At 36.7% G+C, this 23,060-nt stretch overlaps 1 protein-coding gene across 1 annotated transcript in view; it reads left to right on the top strand.

Moving 5' to 3' along the window:
- The first annotated feature begins 22,854 nt into the window (after positions 1-22,854).
- The window catches only part of LOC145435885 (cyclin-dependent kinase 2-like), a 41,166-nt gene continuing 40,960 nt past the window's right edge, over positions 22,855-23,060 (top strand). The window contains exon 1 of the mRNA XM_080313148.1: positions 22,855-23,006. Coding sequence (XP_080169274.1) covers positions 22,913-23,006 — 94 coding nt within the window. The 5' untranslated portion in view covers positions 22,855-22,912. The remainder of the gene's footprint in view (positions 23,007-23,060) is intronic.

Here is a 23,060-nt window from a genome sequence, read left to right as displayed (position 1 = left end):
GGTTACCAATTTCGCGTAGGCTATGCATACAAATGAGGAAAGTTACATCAACGCGTGTTAACTAGTTGTATCGAGTTATCGAATGATTTTTTTCTTTACATCAAAATAACTAGAGTGTGTAACTACATTAAAAACGTATCTAAATGAGCTCCAGGTCATTGTGATTATGCAGCATACCAAATTTCATCACACATTTCATGATGGAACAACTTTAAAACTAACGCAGTTCTATAGCAACTTTTGCCTAAATCTGTTTTCGGTATTATGTACATATCCATAGTCAGCTTTAATAACAGAATTACCATGCTAATATGTGACTCCTCACCTTGAAACTTGGTACGTAGTTGTAGGACATTGTGATTATGCAGCATACCAAATTTCTTCACGCATTTCATAATGGAACAACTTTAAAACTAACGCGGCTCTACATCGACTTTTTTGCGTACATCTGTTTTGCGGGAGCGTATAGCACGTACCTATATATAGTCAACTTTAATAACGGAATTACCATGCTTAACATTGAATCCCAACTCTAAACTTGATTCGTAGTTGTAGGACATTGTGGCAATGCACCATGCTAAATTTCATCGCACATCTAATGATGGATCACCTTTAAAACTAACGCAGTCGAATACCGACTTTTAAGCATATCTGTTTTGCGTGAACATAGCATATACCTATGCATAGTCAATTTTAATAGCAGAATTACCGTGTTAAACATTGAATTCCCACCCTGAAAGTTGGTACGCGATTATAGGACACTATAACAATGCACCATACCAAATCCAATCACGCATTTCATGATGGAACAACTTTAAAACTAACGCGGCTCTACATCGACTTTTTGCGTATATCTGTTTTGCGGGGGCGTATAGCACGTACTCATACATAGCTAACTTTAATAACGGAATTACCATGCTTAACATTGAATCCCAACTCTAAACTTGATACGTAGTTGTAGGACATTATGGCAATGAACCATGCTAAATTTCATCACACATCTAATGATGGAACACCTTTGAAACTATCGCAGTCGAATACCGACTTTTACACATATCTGTTTTTCGTGAACATAGCATATACCCATACATAGTCAATTTTAATAACAGAATTAGCATGCTAAACCTTAAATTCTCACCTTGAACGTTGGTACCCAGTTGTAGGACATAATAACAATGCACCATACCAAATTTCGTCAGGCATTTCATGATGTAACACTTTCAAAACCAACGCAGTTCTATACAGGCTTTTGGCTAAATCTGTTTTTCCGTAGCGTAGCACGTACCTATACATAGTCAACTTTAATATCAATACATGTTTATCGTAAGTCCTACACAGTCATGATATCCGGCCGAGTTTGACTTTTAGAAAACATTATACCGACAACGCGACATCTTACAAAATTGAAACCGCGGTGACTGCTTGAGAGACCTACCAGTGATATTGCGGTAATCTAGTTACTTCCACAAAATAGTATGTATTCAACTTACTTTCCACAAATCTAACGCGCAAAACAATTTACTTTGCTAACGAAAAGTGCTGAGTCATCATATCATTATCCACGCAACAATACACCTAAAACATACTATCGTACAAAATGGTCGCTAACCTCTTTGTGCACCAGCTGTAAATCTCACAAGCAACAAGTTTCAAGATTCCAGTTATTGAAAAAATGTTAAAGTGTTTCTCCTGCGCCAAGTCGTTATGTTGACGAAAGCGTATATTGTAATATCATGATCGATTTGCATACGTTGCTCACAAACTGTCACTACTCTAAATAATTATTTTTCACTCAAACACAACAGCATACTTGTCGCCATTCGTTTTCATCAAGCACGAGTTCAATAAACTTACTTACTACGACATGAATTGGTATTTTTATGTTGTGTAAATAGGTAATAATTAATTTTAGTAACACTATACCAACATCATCGAGTTGTGCGAATAGATTTACATGTGGTGTTATGGTTTTAATCGAAGTACACTGCACGATCTAATGTAGAGTCATCTCTATTGTATAGCAACTCGGTAATCGAAATGCATGCATTAACATTTAAACAGCGATCGTGTTTCGTCACGCGAAAAATATGTTCACTACTGCGATACTCTGCACAGGGCATGCAAATCCTTTTCACACTCGTAATAGTATACCAACGGCTACCGGCGACAACGTTTAACAATACCAACGACACTAAACATACGATACCTACCCAATCTGCAAATTGTTTCGATTTATTCTGTCTGTTTCAATTTAAGATAAGGAAGCCCATTTCACTCAATGTATCGATGCCTACGGTACTCTACAAAATTTTCTGATTAATTCTCCCTATGCTTATTTATCACAAGAAAGATGATTTGATACCTAAAGTACGAAATACTTTTTCGCTTGAGCTAAGCCGCAGCGCCTGGAGTGGAATTTTACGGGGTATGTGGGCTCATTTCGTAGGGCTCTATGCCATAGGAGCATACTTTACGCTCCAATTCGATTCCCACACATTCCATATAATTACTAACAGAACCATTGAGTACCAGCCTTGACATTTTCCGTAGTACTAGATGGCATGTATACAATTTCACGACATCCGACATTACGACGAAGACTATCAAAATATCGAAAGAAGCCCTCTATTCTTTTCTGAAATAATCAAGGTTTTATCAGGACTTCCCTTCATATAAACTCCAGCAGAATCACTAATAACCTCTCAAGTGTACTCAATTTACTCTAATTTGATACTCGTGTACCAAATCCCTATTTTCCGCAAGTATGATAGAGGCTATCGCTCGATACTCAACGATTCGTAATTTTGCTGGAATACAAGTACAATTAGTTTAAAGTAGTTTGAGGTTACGTTTGTATCACTTCGACAAGTGCTATTATCAAAAAATGCTTTTGCTAAACTCTTACACTTTCACTAAACTTCTACACTGAATCTTGTAAAGTAGATAGAAAAGGAAAACTATTAACATAAGGTAAGTGAGAAGCACGCAAATTTCGATTGCATACAAATGCCACAAACTGCGCTAACTTCCAGAGTTGTTAAGTATAGAAGTACTCGTACGTCTTGAGAATACCCAAGTAGGTTTTTTGCCTACATGTACCAAATACTCTCAAGTCCTTATGATATTGGAGTACATCAACTTCATGATAGCTACAGTATTAAACAGGAATATACCTAGAGTACTAACGTTTTTGTGCAGTGAGAGTTCACAAATTATCGAAGTATTTTTGTTATTTTTATTGCGATAAGTCATTCTGCAGCGCAAAAATGCGTCGTAGGATATAGATGAAACTAGCACCACTCATCAAGACCGCTGATAACAGTACATTTCAACATTTAGTTGCAGTAAATTTCGAGTAAAGTACAAGAAGTGATGATTTCCGAGTGAGTTAAAAAGTAAGTATTGCAGGTATAGTTTACCTGAAAACCGAATACTCTGAAATAGAAGTAGATGCAGTGTAAATAGTTAATCACTTGATTAAGTATAGCGCAAGCAGATAAAACCTATACTTAAGTACTACAAAATACACGAGTACTTCGCTATCGACTCCCTCCACGTAATAAGTGACTACGGTTTAAGACTGCTTTTACCGATACTCGTCAGTTTCCGTTTAGATAGAATTCGGAAACCAAATAATTTCATAAACATAAGCTAATTAAATGAATTTACTCGAATGTACTATGCCGCGCTGATAAGATTAATTATAATATACTTGTCATGTTAGAGCGATTTTTCTAGCGTAGAAAATCTTTAAAATGTAGTAAGCAGGCCAATATGAAGATATTCGTTGAGCTGAATAAACATAAAAAATACTCTAGACTACTTTATCGGTACTTTACAGTTTCAGTTTTAGATAAAATTTGTCCCTTTCACTCCTCGCTATCTAAACATGTTTAGAATATATTATTTGCGATGATACGAACCCGTAAAGTACTCAAGTAGCTTTTCGTTGGATATAGATGAAACTGACACCACTCACCAAGACCACTGGCCCACTGACAAAAAGTACATTTCAACATTTTAGTAACAGTAAAGTCCTACTAAAGTACAAGAAGTCATGATTTCCGAGTGAGTTAAAAAGTAAGTATTGAAGGTATAGTTTGCTCAAATACCGAAAAAACTCTGAAATAGAAGTAGATGCAGTGTAAATAGTCAATCACTTCATTTAGTATAGCGCAAGCAGGCCAAACCTATACTTGAGTACTCCAAAATATACAAGTAATCCCTCCACGTAAAAAGCGACTAGGGTTTAGACTACTTTATCGGTACTTGACAGTTTTAGATAAAATTTGGTGAGACTTTAAATTTTAAAGTAGTTTGAGCTTACGTTTGTATCACCTTGACAAGTATCATTATCAGACATGAAAATGATACTATCACCTAATACAGAAGTTAACACACGTCAATGTGCTTCGGAATTCACGAGAAATTGCTTACTAAGAGAAGTATATTCTTGTATACACAATAGTGGAGAGAATCTTTAAAATGTAGTAAGCAGGCCGATGGGTATTCATTGAGTTGTATAAACATAAAAAACATTCCCGCGCGCGTCTTAGTATTAGGTGGTAGGGTAGGAAGTGTTAGGTTTAGGAGCGCGCGGGAATGTTTTTTATGTTTATACAACTCAATGAATACCCATCGGCCTGCTTACTACATTTTAAAGATTCTCTCCACTATTGTGTATACAAGAATATACTTCTCTTAGTAAGCAATTTCTCGTGAATTCCGAAGCACATTGACGTGTGTTAACTTCTGTATTAGGTGATAGTATCATTTTCATGTCTGATAATGATACTTGTCAAGGTGATACAAACGTAAGCTCAAACTACTTTAAAATTTAAAGTCTCACCAAATTTTATCTAAAACTGTCAAGTACCGATAAAGTAGTCTAAACCCTAGTCGCTTTTTACGTGGAGGGATTACTTGTATATTTTGGAGTACTCAAGTATAGGTTTGGCCTGCTTGCGCTATACTAAATGAAGTGATTGACTATTTACACTGCATCTACTTCTATTTCAGAGTTTTTTCGGTATTTGAGCAAACTATACCTTCAATACTTACTTTTTAACTCACTCGGAAATCATGACTTCTTGTACTTTAGTAGGACTTTACTGTTACTAAAATGTTGAAATGTACTTTTTGTCAGTGGGCCAGTGGTCTTGGTGAGTGGTGTCAGTTTCATCTATATCCAACGAAAAGCTACTTGAGTACTTTACGGGTTCGTATCATCGCAAATAATATATTCTAAACATGTTTAGATAGCGAGGAGTGAAAGGGACAAATTTTATCTAAAACTGAAACTGTAAAGTACCGATAAAGTAGTCTAGAGTATTTTTTATGTTTATTCAGCTCAACGAATATCTTCATATTGGCCTGCTTACTACATTTTAAAGATTTTCTACGCTAGAAAAATCGCTCTAACATGACAAGTATATTATAATTAATCTTATCAGCGCGGCATAGTACATTCGAGTAAATTCATTTAATTAGCTTATGTTTATGAAATTATTTGGTTTCCGAATTCTATCTAAACGGAAACTGACGAGTATCGGTAAAAGCAGTCTTAAACCGTAGTCACTTATTACGTGGAGGGAGTCGATAGCGAAGTACTCGTGTATTTTGTAGTACTTAAGTATAGGTTTTATCTGCTTGCGCTATACTTAATCAAGTGATTAACTATTTACACTGCATCTACTTCTATTTCAGAGTATTCGGTTTTCAGGTAAACTATACCTGCAATACTTACTTTTTAACTCACTCGGAAATCATCACTTCTTGTACTTTACTCGAAATTTACTGCAACTAAATGTTGAAATGTACTGTTATCAGCGGTCTTGATGAGTGGTGCTAGTTTCATCTATATCCTACGACGCATTTTTGCGCTGCAGAATGACTTATCGCAATAAAAATAACAAAAATACTTCGATAATTTGCGAACTCTCACTGCACAAAAACGTTAGTACTCTAGGTATATTCCTGTTTAATACTGTAGCTATCATGAAGTTGATGTACTCCAATATCATAAGGACTTGAGAGTATTTGGTACATGTAGGCAAAAAACCTACTTGGGTATTCTCAAGACGTACGAGTACTTCTATACTTAACAACTCTGGAAGTTAGCGCAGTTTGTGGCATTTGTATGCAATCGAAATTTGCGTGCTTCTCACTTACCTTATGTTAATAGTTTTCCTTTTCTATCTACTTTACAAGATTCAGTGTAGAAGTTTAGTGAAAGTGTAAGAGTTTAGCAAAAGCATTTTTTGATAATAGCACTTGTCGAAGTGATACAAACGTAACCTCAAACTACTTTAAACTAATTGTACTTGTATTCCAGCAAAATTACGAATCGTTGAGTATCGAGCGATAGCCTCTATCATACTTGCGGAAAATAGGGATTTGGTACACGAGTATCAAATTAGAGTAAATTGAGTACACTTGAGAGGTTATTAGTGATTCTGCTGGAGTTTATATGAAGGGAAGTCCTGATAAAACCTTGATTATTTCAGAAAAGAATAGAGGGCTTCTTTCGATATTTTGATAGTCTTCGTCGTAATGTCGGATGTCGTGAAATTGTATACATGCCATCTAGTACTACGGAAAATGTCAAGGCTGGTACTCAATGGTTCTGTTAGTAATTATATGGAATGTGTGGGAATCGAATTGGAGCGTAAAGTATGCTCCTATGGCATAGAGCCCTACGAAATGAGCCCACATACCCCGTAAAATTCCACTCCAGGCGCTGCGGCTTAGCTCAAGCGAAAAAGTATTTCGTACTTTAGGTATCAAATCATCTTTCTTGTGATAAATAAGCATAGGGAGAATTAATCAGAAAATTTTGTAGAGTACCGTAGGCATCGATACATTGAGTGAAATGGGCTTCCTTATCTTAAATTGAAACAGACAGAATAAATCGAAACAATTTGCAGATTGGGTAGGTATCGTATGTTTAGTGTCGTTGGTATTGTTAAACGTTGTCGCCGGTAGCCGTTGGTATACTATTACGAGTGTGAAAAGGATTTGCATGCCCTGTGCAGAGTATCGCAGTAGTGAACATATTTTTCGCGTGACGAAACACGATCGCTGTTTAAATGTTAATGCATGCATTTCGATTACCGAGTTGCTATACAATAGAGATGACTCTACATTAGATCGTGCAGTGTACTTCGATTAAAACCATAACACCACATGTAAATCTATTCGCACAACTCGATGATGTTGGTATAGTGTTACTAAAATTAATTATTACCTATTTACACAACATAAAAATACCAATTCATGTCGTAGTAAGTAAGTTTATTGAACTCGTGCTTGATGAAAACGAATGGCGACAAGTATGCTGTTGTGTTTGAGTGAAAAATAATTATTTAGAGTAGTGACAGTTTGTGAGCAACGAATGCAAATCGATCATGATATTACAATATACGCTTTCGTCAACATAACGACTTGGCGCAGGAGAAACACTTTAACATTTTTTCAATAACTGGAATCTTGAAACTTGTTGCTTGTGAGATTTACAGCTGGTGCACAAAGAGGTTAGCGACCATTTTGTACGATAGTATGTTTTAGGTGTATTGTTGCGTGGATAATGATATGATGACTCAGCACTTTTCGTTAGCAAAGTAAATTGTTTTGCGCGTTAGATTTGTGGAAAGTAAGTTGAATACATACTATTTTGTGGAAGTAACTAGATTACCGCAATATCACTGGTAGGTCTCTCAAGCAGTCACCGCGGTTTCAATTTTGTAAGATGTCGCGTTGTCGGTATAATGTTTTCTAAAAGTCAAACTCGGCCGGATATCATGACTGTGTAGGACTTACGATAAACATGTATTGATATTAAAGTTGACTATGTATAGGTACGTGCTACGCTACGGAAAAACAGATTTAGCCAAAAGCCTGTATAGAACTGCGTTGGTTTTGAAAGTGTTACATCATGAAATGCCTGACGAAATTTGGTATGGTGCATTGTTATTATGTCCTACAACTGGGTACCAACGTTCAAGGTGAGAATTTAAGGTTTAGCATGCTAATTCTGTTATTAAAATTGACTATGTATGGGTATATGCTATGTTCACGAAAAACAGATATGTGTAAAAGTCGGTATTCGACTGCGATAGTTTCAAAGGTGTTCCATCATTAGATGTGTGATGAAATTTAGCATGGTTCATTGCCATAATGTCCTACAACTACGTATCAAGTTTAGAGTTGGGATTCAATGTTAAGCATGGTAATTCCGTTATTAAAGTTAGCTATGTATGAGTACGTGCTATACGCCCCCGCAAAACAGATATACGCAAAAAGTCGATGTAGAGCCGCGTTAGTTTTAAAGTTGTTCCATCATGAAATGCGTGATTGGATTTGGTATGGTGCATTGTTATAGTGTCCTATAATCGCGTACCAACTTTCAGGGTGGGAATTCAATGTTTAACACGGTAATTCTGCTATTAAAATTGACTATGCATAGGTATATGCTATGTTCACGCAAAACAGATATGCTTAAAAGTCGGTATTCGACTGCGTTAGTTTTAAAGGTGATCCATCATTAGATGTGCGATGAAATTTAGCATGGTGCATTGCCACAATGTCCTACAACTACGAATCAAGTTTAGAGTTGGGATTCAATGTTAAGCATGGTAATTCCGTTATTAAAGTTGACTATATATAGGTACGTGCTATACGCTCCCGCAAAACAGATGTACGCAAAAAAGTCGATGTAGAGCCGCGTTAGTTTTAAAGTTGTTCCATTATGAAATGCGTGAAGAAATTTGGTATGCTGCATAATCACAATGTCCTACAACTACGTACCAAGTTTCAAGGTGAGGAGTCACATATTAGCATGGTAATTCTGTTATTAAAGCTGACTATGGATATGTACATAATACCGAAAACAGATTTAGGCAAAAGTTGCTATAGAACTGCGTTAGTTTTAAAGTTGTTCCATCATGAAATGTGTGATGAAATTTGGTATGCTGCATAATCACAATGACCTGGAGCTCATTTAGATACGTTTTTAATGTAGTTACACACTCTAGTTATTTTGATGTAAAGAAAAAAATCATTCGATAACTCGATACAACTAGTTAACACGCGTTGATGTAACTTTCCTCATTTGTATGCATAGCCTACGCGAAATTGGTAACCGAATTTTTCGATTAGTTTATATTCCGTATTTTATTTAAAATTGAAACTGTTAAGTACTACTTAAAGTGTTATAAAGTGTGATAAAGTGTACAAGCAGTGTTGGGATGACTCGAGTCATGACTTGACTCGAGTCAGACTCGAGTCACCTTTTCCGCATGACTTGACTTGACTCGAGTCACTTTGCCAAAATGACTTGACTTGACTTGACTCGGCGAATCAGAAATGTGGATTGACTCGTGACTCGGAGCAAAATTCACGAGTCAATTTCAAGTCATAAAGTAATCGGTGTCGATAAAAATCACTGTATCTTGGATATGCTCGGATTGTTCGCGAAACGCTTGCGTAACCCGTGAGACTGAGAGCGACCAATCATTCATTCAATAAGCGTGCATTTCACCGAGCCTCGGTTGTTCTCTCACAAATAGATTGACTGCAAACGAAGTGATTGAAGCTTAAAGCTTACGTTGTCGTAACTCTAGTGGTAAAGTAATAGAATAGCAAAATGTCTATTTCTGTTCTCATCTTACCTTAACCAAACCGATTGTTTTATTGAAATTGAAGTCGAATATAGTTTATATAGTCCTCAACCATTGGCGCAGGCTCGAATGGTATCATATCTATTTGTAAATGGGTAACGTATTGCCTTATCAATTCGTTTCCCTATTCTCTATTTTGGCTGGTAACTATAAACTGAGGCTATGCAATTACGTAGTGTAACAGTTCTACGTATATGTGAGCGATAAAGCGCCTTCTTGCGTGTATATTTAACTCTATATTCGTTCATCGGTTCGGAATCAATGACCAATGACCACTCAAACTGTATTTCAGACAGCTAGCAAATTGCAATGACGTAATCATGCCTCATACATACATCGAAAAGGCAACTTGACTTGAAATTTGACTTGACTCGTGACTTGACTTGACTTGACTCGACTTGACTCGAGTCACCTCCAAAAATCGAGTGACTTGACTTGACTCGAGTCACCTCCAAAAATCGATTGACTTGACTTGACTCGAGTCAAAATGTGCAATGACTCGAAATGACTCGTGACTCGAAGGTAGTGACTTGATCCCAACACTGTGTACAAGTAGAATTATTATTATGTCATGAATAAGTAGTTTACAAATTCATACGATTTTTATTGTTGCGTTCCGGGATAAAATGTAATTTTTCGCTCTTTTTATTTTTAATTTTTTCAATAATATTAGTATTCATTTTACAAAAACGTCGTGTAAAGATAAAGTACTTGAACATTTCGTAGTGCTCAAGTGTAAGTTTTTAAACTATTACCTTGACAACATTTTCAGAATAGCAACTTTTGCGTAAATTCTGTCTTGCATTTAGTTGCCGGCTCTGAAAGCAAGCAAAGTTTGTGGTATTTGCGCAACATAGAAATTTGTACATTTCACGCTTATCTTATGTCGAAAACATAAGTTAGTTAAAGTATTTCGAATCATGGGTATGAATGATTTTAAAAAACCCAAATATGTCGCATCCAAACTTCGTGAATATTTTCGATTAGTTTTTTCGATTCTATCTACTTTAAAGGATTCAGTGTAGAAGTTTCGAAACTTGCATGAATTACAAGCTACATAATTCAATTAGTTAACACGCGTTGATGTAACTTTCCTCATTTGTATGCATAGCCTATGCGAAATTGGTTACCGAATTTTTCGATTAGTTTATATTCCGAATTTCATTTAAGTACTACTAAAATTGCTGCAATACATTTGATGCGTGAGGGGAAAACATAGTTAAATTTTCGTATGCATTTAGTTTCCAACTCTGAAAGCAAGCTTAGTCTATGATCATTCGCGTACCATTAGTATTCATTTTACAAAAAACGCCGTGTAAAGGTAAAGTACTTGTACATTTCGGAGTACTCAAGTATCAGTTTTGTTAGCTTATTATATGCTCAGTATATTATACGTCACGAATTGTGGAGCATTTATGGGGGTGCTCCAGGGTGCTCTTCATTGAGTGTTCGTGGTGGGTGATAAGTTTAATTTACAAAGTTAGTGTGTTCAAATCAGGCCTGTCGCTAATCTTAAATTAAAACGGGCAGAATAAATCGAAACAATTAGCAGAGTCCCGTAGGCTTCAAGACATAGCTCAGGCTGAGATCATAGCCTAATAACGAGGGCCTCGAGTGGGAAGTTATAGGAAGCAAGAATCGTTGTAAAAGTGTTGAAACTTAATTGCATCTGTAATTCCGTCATTAAAGTTGACTACGCATAGGTATGTGCTACGCTCCCGCAAAACAGATTCACGCAAATGTCGGTATAGAACTACGTTGGTTTTAAAGTTGTTTAATCATGAAATGCGTAACAAAATTTGACATGGTACATTGCCATAATGTCTTAAATGCAATTATACTGCCAGATAGTTATAGCGAGAGGGTTTCGATGGTGAAGTACTTGTATAATGCACATTTTGGAGAGATTAAGTAAAGGAATGATCTCAGATAAATCCATTAAATTAAGGTATAGGAAGTAGCTATTTACGAATAAAAGTTAGTATTCTAGGTCTATATTTCTGTTTAATACTGAAAATGTCATGAAGTTGAAGCAATTTGAAATCATAAACACTTTAGTATTAGGTACATATACGCGAAAAGCTACTTTAGTATTCTGATGGAGTGCAAATACTTGTTTACTTATCAACTTTGAAGGCTTGCGCAGTTTGTGGTGTGATACGCAAAATTAGTGTGTTCAAATCAGACCTGCCGTAAACATAGTGATGTCGCATTAGTCCTAAATACACATGATAGAATATCAAGGAAAAGTATCATCTAACGCAGGGGTGGGCAAACTTTTGAGCTCGCGGGCCGCATTCAACATCTGAATCCATTCGGGGGCCGCACTATATAAAATGGGATTATAAACCAAAACGCAATATTGGTATCTGATTATATAGTGAGGACATGGAGATAATATTTAAAACAAACCAGACATTGCTTTGATGATATCGTACACGCGTCAGAAAGATAGTGGCGAGATTTCATAGGCTGGTCGACATCAATAACCAATTTTTCAAATCTATAGAGATGAAAGTCGGTTGTCCCGATTCTTAGAACAGGATTGAAATTTAAATCTGTGAGCAGCAATCTGCTCATAGATTTACTAATTTCACTTTTGGTTCAGTTCCAGGACAAATAATTCTCACAGAATCATAACCATGTTAGCTTCAAACACGCTTCTACTATGTGTGGATAAAATATAAATGCCCCAATTCTACGCATATATAGAACGAATCTACCTAAGACACGCGCGAATCGGTTTTTATAAGCACTTTACTGAAATAGGTGAAACTGGAGTGGCCAATCTGAAATCCCACTCGTGATCCGAATTATGTCAATCTTGTATAGGATTTCTGTGATGTTTAGCAGTTGAAACATTTTAAACTGTGTGGGCCTTGAGATCGGGCTGTCGCGCCAGAAATTAAACATAAAAAATAATATAGGAAGTATTTACCTTTAAACAGTGGTTCTTAATAGTTTGATGGCATGGAAGGTTGCGACTATGGATGAGAGATTTTGAAATGTGAAATTCAAACTAAATACAGAGAAACAATTATGAAATCGTTGGTAAATCGCGCGGGGCGCGAAAAATTTTATCAGTCGAGCTCAGCTTCGCGCCCCACTTCTGCTGCTTTCACGCCCGTCAGTTTGAGAACCACGGTCTTAGAATTATCATGGTGAAATATACTAAGAAATGGTTTAATCAAGTCCGTGCATTATTTCGATTTTGAGTACCCATTTTAGCAATATTTTTAAAACGTTTCTTTAGACTCTCGCGGGCCGCACAGAACGGTGTTGCGGGCCGCATGCGGCCCGCGGGCCGTAGTTTGCCCACCCCTGATCTAACGTATAATGAATGTGATTTATTTCTCGGAAGCAAGTCATTATCAAAACATAGTGATCAAAATTATCGCAGAGCAAAACCGATTTTGCGTAAATTCCGTTATGCGTCTTACTACGTTACTAGGGATTATGTAGTTAGTTACGAAATTAGGTGTGCTATCTTCCCAATCGGTATGGAGCAACATCAAAATCATCACAAAGCAATATCGACTTTTGCTTCGTAACTGCGAGTTAGGAATCGTTAACTTTATATTTTGTGAAGTAGAGAGTAGTTTAAGGGTATGTTAGTATAATCTCGACGAGTGCTATTCTCACACTCGATCATCATCTTTAAATCAGGGTTATCTCAATGATGTTGACTAAATTTACGGCTTCAGAACGCGCTAATTAGATCTAATCGTTATAACGCTGGGGTTCGTGTACAGCAGGGCTGGCCAACCTTTTCGGCCAAAGGGCCACATTCGATTGACGAACATTTGCGCGGGCCACTATCCGCGCGAGGCGCGAAAATTTTTTGAAGTTCATAGGTCAATAATATTGTCACTTGACTATATTGCGGACCTGCTGTATATCGCTGGGCTGAGTTTGCGAGGACTGGGCTAATCGGCGCATGGACAGATCGATATCGAAAGCTGCGACCAACATGCGTCAATCATTTCGTGCCTAGGTTTCATGGTCGACGGTCTTACTGCGAGCGCAAACGCAAAGTCGCATATGTTGAACGACACTTTGTCTCGTATAATCGCTAGTATAATTAGACTCAATCTGATACATTAGGTGTTCTTCCATTTTCACAAAAGGGCAACAATATTAAAAACAAGAAATCGAGTGACAGCATATTGCGCTAAGCTTGTAGAAAATTTTTACCTTTGATAAATCTATCGCAAATTATTCTGCTCTATTGTAGTGTACGAAGATATACCAAGATGTGAATGGCTGATGGATCTGTCAATGCGTTGGAACTGATGTTTTAGTCATCACATCTCAAGTATTGCGGCCAGACTAATCAAATTTTTGATTGGCCTTGCAAGCTCAAAATCTGTGCAATCCATTTTTGATGATATTAGAAATTTCGGAAATTACCTCGCGGGCCACTCAAAACCTTCTCGCGGGCCACATGTGGCCCGCGGGCCACGGGTTGGCCGGCCCTGGTGTACAGGCATCGGAAGTGTTTGTATAATTAAAGTCCCGCGAATCGCACGCCTGCGGCTATAGTTCGTTCGATTATTTTCGCTTGGGATTCGCGTATATGCTACTGAGCTGTTACGACTTTAGAAAATTATACAAGGCTATTCGGAACGCGCACATGCTAGTGATTTGTTTCCGTAGCTCCGAACTTGAGAATCGCTTGCCCGCGTCTAATGAAAATAAGTCGCAAAATGTGGAGGCTGCAGAGACCGTAACTTGTATACATAAATTCAAGTTTAAAAATATGGACGGATGAGTTATCTCTGACCAATAGAGTAATATAACTGCCGCATTTTATATTAAGTAATTAGTGATGATGTGTATAATTTTGATATATCATCATATAAAACCACACCTAGATCAGCGTTGCTCATATTATCCGTGAAAATACAAAGTCCTAAATACACATAATAATAATATCTGGTGAATATAGCCTTGCATATACATCATACTTTTTGGTTATCATGACAATAACTGGTTTCCGTTATCGAAGTGTTATTGCAGATATAAATACGCACATAAATCAATTGAATTCAAATTCACATTCACAGAAATGTGTTATCTGGGAGCTCATATTATCCGCGAAAATATAAAGTCCAAAATACGCACATTAATATCATCCGGAGAATATAGCCTTGCATAGATATCATAGTTTTCGCAGTTATGTATAATCTGAATCGGAATTTAAATACATAGTCCTAAATACACATAATAGAATATCTGTCGATTCTAACCAAGGAAAGTTTTGATGTGGAAATCCTAAGTCGTAAAATGTGGAGACTGCAGAAACCGTAACTTGTACACATAAAATCAACTCTAAAAAATATGGACGGTGACATTAGTCCTAAATACACATAATAGAATATCTGAGAAAAGTATCAAGATGCGGCAATCAATGCAGCGATGATATAGCAATGGATGGACGATGGATGATAGGCGTGGCGCTTGATGATGTGGCACAGATGACGTAGCAGATGATAGCCTTAGGGTATGAAAATGAGCGTGGCAATTAGGATGACGTGGCGAAATTTGATTGGACGGCGCCAATTTCAGGTACCCTCACTACTGCTATCCTGTTGCAATCTTCAAAAAAGTACCTCCCTCAGTAAGCAATTTCTCGTAGGCTATGCATACAAATGAGGACAATTACATCAACGAGTGGTAACTTGTTGCATTATGTAGGTATAGTAATTAGTGCAAGTAAGTCCGCAACTACTGTTCAAGGCCTTTTCCTCGTTTTTACCAAGCATCCTCGTAAGGATAGACAGCCCCAATCAACTAATGTACGTGTGTACTGTGTGTGTATGTATGTATGAGGGGTCTTATGCCGCTTGACGAATGAAGTTGAATTAGATTTACTTGAGTAAACGTGAGGAGTTATAAGTTATTTTACTGAAGTTTCTACGGGTTGAGGTCCTGTTAAAACCACTAACTTGATGATTTCGGAATGGAATAGACGATCAACTTCATTCGTCAAGCGGCATAAGACCCCTCATACATACATACACACACAGTACACACGTACATTAGTTGATTGGGGCTGTCTATCCTTACGAGGATGCTTGGTAAAAACGAGGAAAAGGCCTTGAACAGTAGTTGCGGACTTACTTGCACTAATTACTATACCTACATAATGCAACAAGTTACCACTCGTTGATGTAACTGTCCTCATTTGTATGCATAGCCTACGAGAAATTGCTTACTGAGGGAGGTACTTTTTTGAAGATTGCAACAGCATAGCCATATATGTATTTATCCCGTATACACAATATTTGTATAACACGATATTTGAAGGTGGAGATGAACTAACGAAATTTGGTGTCGTAAGGTAGATAATTTTAAACTGTCGTAACTTCGTATCGCTATGATATCATATAACACTGTTCCAAGTCCCAGGACTATCACTGAAGAGTTCGTCGAATGAATATCGTTAGTCAAGATTATCAAACAGAACGAATAGAAGCTCACCGCAACGTATACTGCTATTTGACAGACTTCAAATATAGCGAAAAGTAATTATGTAAGTCCCAACACATGATCAAGTGTACAAGTACATGTAGAATTAATAATAAATGAGATTTACTTGCTGCACTCAAGTACAGGTTAAATAAAAAATTTCCGAATGGGTGAATGAGCTAGTTTTTATTCCAAATTTTGTCTAAAACTGAAATTGTCAAGAACTGATAAAGTACTCTAAAACCTAGTCACTTTTTACGTGGAGTGAGTCGATAGCGAAGTTCTTGCACATTTTGGAGTACTCAAGTATAGGTTTGGCCTGCTTGCGCTATACTTAATCAAGTGATCAACTATTTACACTGCATCTACTTCTATTTCAGAGTTGTCGGTTTTTCGAGCAAACTATACCTTCAATACTTACTTTTTAACTCACTCGGAAATCATCACTTCTTGTCCTTTACTAGGAATTTACTGCTACTAAAATGTTGAAATGTACTTCTTTTCAGTGGCCTTGGTGAGCGGTGTCAGTTTCATCTATATCCTACGATGCATTATCGCGCCGCAGAATGACTTACCGCAATAAAAATACCAAAAATACATCGAGAATTTGCGAACTCTCACTGTGCAATATTTGAGTTTTACGAAGTACCCTTCAAAGTGGGCCTATATGTTGGATATTATTCAAAACCTCATAAAATTACGCGTCGAGCGAGGAATCCTTTAAAATAAGATGGAAGTAGTCATTTCCGAGTAAGTAAAACGTTAGTACTCCAGATATATTTCTGCCTAATACTATAACTATCGTGAGTTGAAGCACTCCGATATCATAAGGACTTGAGAGTATTTGGTGCATGTAGGCAAAAAAACCTACTAGGTACACTCTGAAAAAGTACGAGTACTTCTTTACATAATAACTCCAAAGGTTAGCACAGTTTGTGGTAGGCTATTTCGATTACCTGCTAATAAAATGTTGAAATGTAATGTACCCTTTTTCACGGGTCTTGATGAATTGTACCAGTTTCATCCATTTCCTACAATGCATTTCGCTGTCCTGAATGACTTATCATCACCGTGAAAAAATAGCAAAAATATACCGAAAATTTGGGAAATCCTAGTATGCGATATTTGAGTTTTTCAATTTACATTTCGAAATTAGCCCAGTTGGATATCAACGAAAACCACGTAAAATTTCACTCCAAGCGTTATGGCTTAACTCGAGCAAATACGTATTCCGAATTTTATGAGTGAAATAACCTTCCTTATGTTAAATCTACATAGGGCAGAATAAATCGAAAAAAATAAATGCAGAAGCCTAGGCATCGAGATATATAGCTCGGCGTCACACCGCGGTCTAATAACGAGAGTGGAATAATATAGAAATCATACCGAACCATTGTAAAAGTGACGTTTCTTAGTTTATGCATATAAAATTTCACATCGTAAAAGTTAGTATTCAAGGTCCATTTTTGTTTAATACTGAAACTGTCTTGAATTTGAAACAGGCCTATATCATAAACACTTGAGTAGTTGGTGCATGTAGGCAAAAAAAAAACACTTGAGTACTTTGAAGAAATACATGTACTTCTCTGCTCAACATCTCTGAACGATAGAAGTGGGGATATAGTCTACGAACATAACCAGTTACTCACTTACTTACTTACTTTGAAATCTGTACTTTTACTTGTATTCGAGCGGAATTGCGCGATGTTGAGTACCATCTGAGGGCGTTTATCACACTGCTGGAAAATTAAGGTTCAGTACTCGAGTATCAAATTAGATTTACATGAGTGAACGTGAGGAGTTATAATAAGTGATTCTACTAAAGTTTCTATGGGGCGCGGTACTGGTAAAACCACCTGCCTGATTATTTCGGAATATAGAATAGAAGACAAGCTTCTATCATCAAGCACCATAAGACCCATCATTCATTCATACATGCTTGCATTATCTGCTTGGGGCTGTCTATCCTTATTAAGGTGCTTGGTAAGAACACGGTAAAGCCACTGAACAGCAGCAGTTGCGGGATTACTCGCATGAATTACTAGGTACATAATACCGCAAGTTAACACAAGTTGGTTCGATCCTTGGCTTACGTGCACCAATTACCAGCTACATAATACAACAACTTAACACTTGTAGAACACGATATTTGCTCTTCGAGAACTGACGATAGTTTCGAAGTCTCACTTCGGGGTATTAAAATATACGCTTTAATCAACATAACGACTTGACACTGGAAAAACGCTTTCACGTTATTCAATAACTCGATTCTCGAATCTTGTTGCTTGTGTGATTTACACTGGTGTGCAAAGGGTTAGAAACGTTAGAAATATAGTTTCACATTCTATTTGTTTTGACGGAAGGGAAAATCATTCGATAACTCGACACTTCTCGTTAGTAAAGTAAATTGTTGTATAATATTTTCTAAAATACAAAGTTGGACGAAATCATGAATATGTACGACTTACCTTAAACTACTACCTATGTGTTGGGTTATTTGAATATTAGGATACGTGACCATTCATGTAAAAAAGTTATCTTGATATCAAAAAACATTTTGTAGAGACTATATCATTCTATAGTTTGAAAACGCGTCTATTCATTCTTCAGTTTCATAGTACGCGAATATCGGGTAAAGTCGATTACTCATTTACCAGCAGTAAATTTCTATTAAAGTGCAAGAAGTGTCGATGTCCGAGCGGCTAAACAAGTAAGTATTGACTTCTTCCGAGTACTCAAGTACGTTTTTTGCCTACATGCACCAAATACTCTCAAGTGTTTATGATATTGTACTGCTTCAAATCCGTTATAGTTTCAGAATTAAGCAGAAAAAGACCAAGAATACTGGCGTTTTACTTAGTCGGAAATAGGTACTTCCACCTTAATTCAAAGGATTTGTCGCTCGGAGCAAAATTCTACGAGGTTTTGGATAATACCCAACATGTAGGTTCACTTTGAAGGGTAATTTGTAAAACTCAATTATCGTATAGTGAGAATTCGCAAATTCTCGATGTATTTGTGTTATTTTTCGTTGCGATAAGTCATTCTGCAGCGCGAAAATGCATGATACGATATAGTTGAAACTGGCACTGCTCATTGAGGGCATTGAAAAAAGTACATTTTAACATTTTAGTATCAGTAAATTTTAGTAAAGTGCAAGAAGTGATGATTTCTGAACGAGTAAATCAGTAAGTATTGAAGGTGTAGTTTGTCTGAAAACCGAAAACTCTGAAATAGAAGTAGATGCGCTGTAAATAAGTAATCACTTGATTGAGTATATTGCTACCAAGGCAAAACCAATACTTGAGTACTCAAAAATGAACAAGTACTTCGCTATCGACTCAAAAGGTAGTTTTCTAACTACTCTACAAAATCCGTACTGTAAGACTTTACTACATTGGAAAAGTATTTGAGTCCAAAAATATTAATCCCCATAAAACGTACTGGATGCATGGTTCGAAGCCTAGACTAATAAGAGGAGCGTGATTGAAAATAGACGGAGGATCACTGGATTAAAGTTTACTGAATACCCCGCAATGTAAATTATTATATACTATACAAAATCCGGAGTGTAAAAGTCTTTAGTGCATCGGAAAAGTGTAATTTTCTTTCTACTTTACAAAAGTCATACGATTTTTCTTGTTGCGTTCCGGGATAAAATGTAATATTTCGCGCTTTTTAAATTTTTAATTTTATTCATTATTTTCAGTTATTTGGCAAACTATACCTTGGATACGTACTTTTTCACTTGTTGGAGATCTGCACTTCCTGTACTTTAGTAGAAATTTAGTGATAATAAAATGTTGTAATGTACTTTTTTCATTGCTCTGGATGAGAGGTGTCAGTTTCATAAACTTATCCGACAGCATCAGGTATTGGCGATGGAGAAAGCTAAGCACTATCTAGTAACGAACCTCTCGAATTGGTATTTTCTAATACCTCATTCCCATAAGCGAAATTGCAAACCTTGATATCAGCTACGGGGAGAACATTAGCTTTACGCAGCTTGAGACTATTATTTCGAGCGATCTGACTTATTTTCCACTTGCGAACTCGCGCTTGCACTCATTAGGTGATCATCTGTTATGCTTGCTAATTGAAATAATCAATCATAGTGTAATGCTTATGTGAGTTTTAGTCATATTCAAGCATGTTTACATTTCTACTGAATTTCTACACTGAATCTTGTAAAGTAGATAGACGAGGGAAACTATTAACATAAGGTAAGCGTAAAGTACGTAAATTTTGATGTCATACAAACACCATAAACTGTGCTACTTGTACTTCTTCAGAGTACTCAATTAGATTTTTAGCTGCATGCAACAAATTCTTTCAAGTGTTCATGATATTGGACTGCTTCAACACCATGATAATTATAGTATTAAGCAGAAATGGACCTAAAATACTAACGTTTTACTTACTCGGAAATGGCTACTTCTACCTTAATTTAAAAACTCAAGTAAAGCTTACGAACTCCATAGTGTAAACGTTTCTAATGCGCTGAAAAAGTACTCAATACGCTATATTTAAATCTAAAAATGTTAATTCTCGTAAAACGTACTGGGTTTGGGATTCGAACCTACGTGAACACATGTTCATTGGAACTTAAGTCCATCACCAAAAAGCTCTATTTTACAAAATTTTCGGAGTACCGACGTTTTTGGGTGAATTCTGTTATGCGCTTTGTTACTAACTCTGAAAGCAAGCAAAGTTTGTGGTATTTGATCAACATGGAAATTTTGAAACTTTTCGTTTAGGTGATATTGAAAACATGAGTTACTTAAGAACATTTCGACTCATAGGTGTTGGTAATTTAAAATACAGCGTATTAAAGTCATTAATGCATCGGTCACAATTCTTCTCCAATACAAGTACAAGTAGAGATTTCAAAGTAAGTAAGTGGTTATGTTCGTGGACTAACCCCACTTCTAAGTAACGATTTTTCAGTAAGTAGTTATGAAGCGGGTTTTCATACAAATCTGCTTATTTTTATAACTTTATATTTTGTGAAGTAATGATTAGTTTAAGGTTATGTTTGTATAACCTTGACGAGTGCTGTTGTCAAACTCGATTACCATCTTTAAATCATGACTATCTCAATGAAGTTGAATAAATTTATGGCTTCAGAATGCGCTAATTAGACTCTGTCGTTATACCGCTAGGGTTCGCGTACAGACAGAGAGAGTGTTTGTATAATTAGAGCCCTGCGAATCTCGTGCCTGCGGCTATACTTCGTTCGATTATTGTCAGCTTGGGATTTGCGTATATGCTACTGAAGCTGTTACGACTTCGGAACGCGCACATGCGAGTGATTTGTTTCCATAGCTTCGAACCTGAGATGCAGAGACCTCGGATCGCACATGCGAGTGAATTGTTTCCGTAGCTCCGAACTTGAGAATCGCTTGCCTGCGTCTAATGAAAATAAGTCGTAAAATGTGGAGCCTGCAGAGACCGTAACTAGTATACATAAAATTAAGTTTAAATATATGGACGAATGAGCTATCTCTGACCAATAGAGTAATATAAATGCCTACAGTTCAGTGGGGTATTGCTATAATGTATATCCAAACAATCGTTGCAGACTCTGAATGTTACCAAGGTCCTTATCACAAAAAATCATGCATCAGAAGCGTAGGGATTAATATTACCAACTCGCAGCGCTCAAAATCGCAATTTATATTAATTAATTAGTGATGATGTGAAGACTTTTGATATATCATCATAAAATCACACCTAGTTCAGTGTTGCTCATATTATCCGTGAAAATACAAAGTCCCAAATACACATAATAATATTATCCGGAGAATATAGCCTTGCATAATTATCACAGTTTTCGAATTTATTTATATTTTCGAAACTTATGTATAATCTGAATTATATTTATTTTTCGAAAGCAAGTTATTATATAGACTCGGAATTTAATCATCTAACGTATAATGAATGTTATTTTTTTCATGGAAGCAAGTTATTCAATACAGATTGCTAAATACACATGGAAAATCAATATTGAAATTCACAAAACATTAGAATATCTCGGCGTGGCAATTGACCTGATATAGGCGTGGCAATTATTGTGACGTGACAATGGGCGTCTTGTAGGCGTGGCAATTAGGATGACGTGGCGATCTCTGATTGGACGGTACCAAAATTGCTTCATAACACTACTTATGGAGACCATTTTTCTCAGTAATTGCTCTCTCTTTTTCAACTAGCGAATTCTCATTGAATTCCTTAAATCTTTGTAACCTAGCTGTATACTGTATACTAGGGTTACCATACGTCCTCATTTAGGAGGATTTGTCCTCCTTTTTCAGGTTTTTGAAAATGTCTACCGAGGACGCATAAATGTCCTGCTTTTTGGCAATTCGTCCTCCTTTACAGCTTTTAGAGCTAAGATAGTTGGTAGATTTGGGAGAAAATGGGCATGAATGACGCAAAATAGGAAATTCGTGGTTCAAACGAAAGTGACGACCTTCTTTCTTTTTAGTCAACCAACGTAAAGTGTGGTATTTCTGGAGGTGAGCCGGAAAGTTGACCTTATTTTGACAAAGTGTCCTCTTTTCCCGATTCCAAATGGTAATCAGATGGATTATTACGCCAGTCATTGTCGTGGGGTACATGACCATGATAGATGGTGAGCGCCACAAGAGTTAATCCATGACAATAATGCACCTATTGTCTTCTACGAAGTGAGGAGCCGGCTATAATTTCGTTAAAGGATTTGTTTTACAGAAGTTACCGTATACTTAACTATAAATGTCAGTATGCCTGCTGTGACGTCGGTCCTCGTTATCGTTGGAATTGTCGGTGGGATTGTATCGTTGGCGGGCGGCACAATCATCGGAGTTATTAAATTAAGTGAGTAGACTGGAAAGTAGAAGATGCCCATAACTATAGTGACGTCCCGTTATA

Source organism: Botryllus schlosseri, chromosome 3 (genome assembly GCF_051294905.1).
Source record: "Botryllus schlosseri isolate E-star chromosome 3, Bs_hap1, whole genome shotgun sequence".
Taxonomy (NCBI): domain Eukaryota; kingdom Metazoa; phylum Chordata; class Ascidiacea; order Stolidobranchia; family Styelidae; genus Botryllus; species Botryllus schlosseri.
Note: the sequence above shows the minus strand (reverse complement) of the source record. Positions and strands in the feature narration are given on the sequence as shown.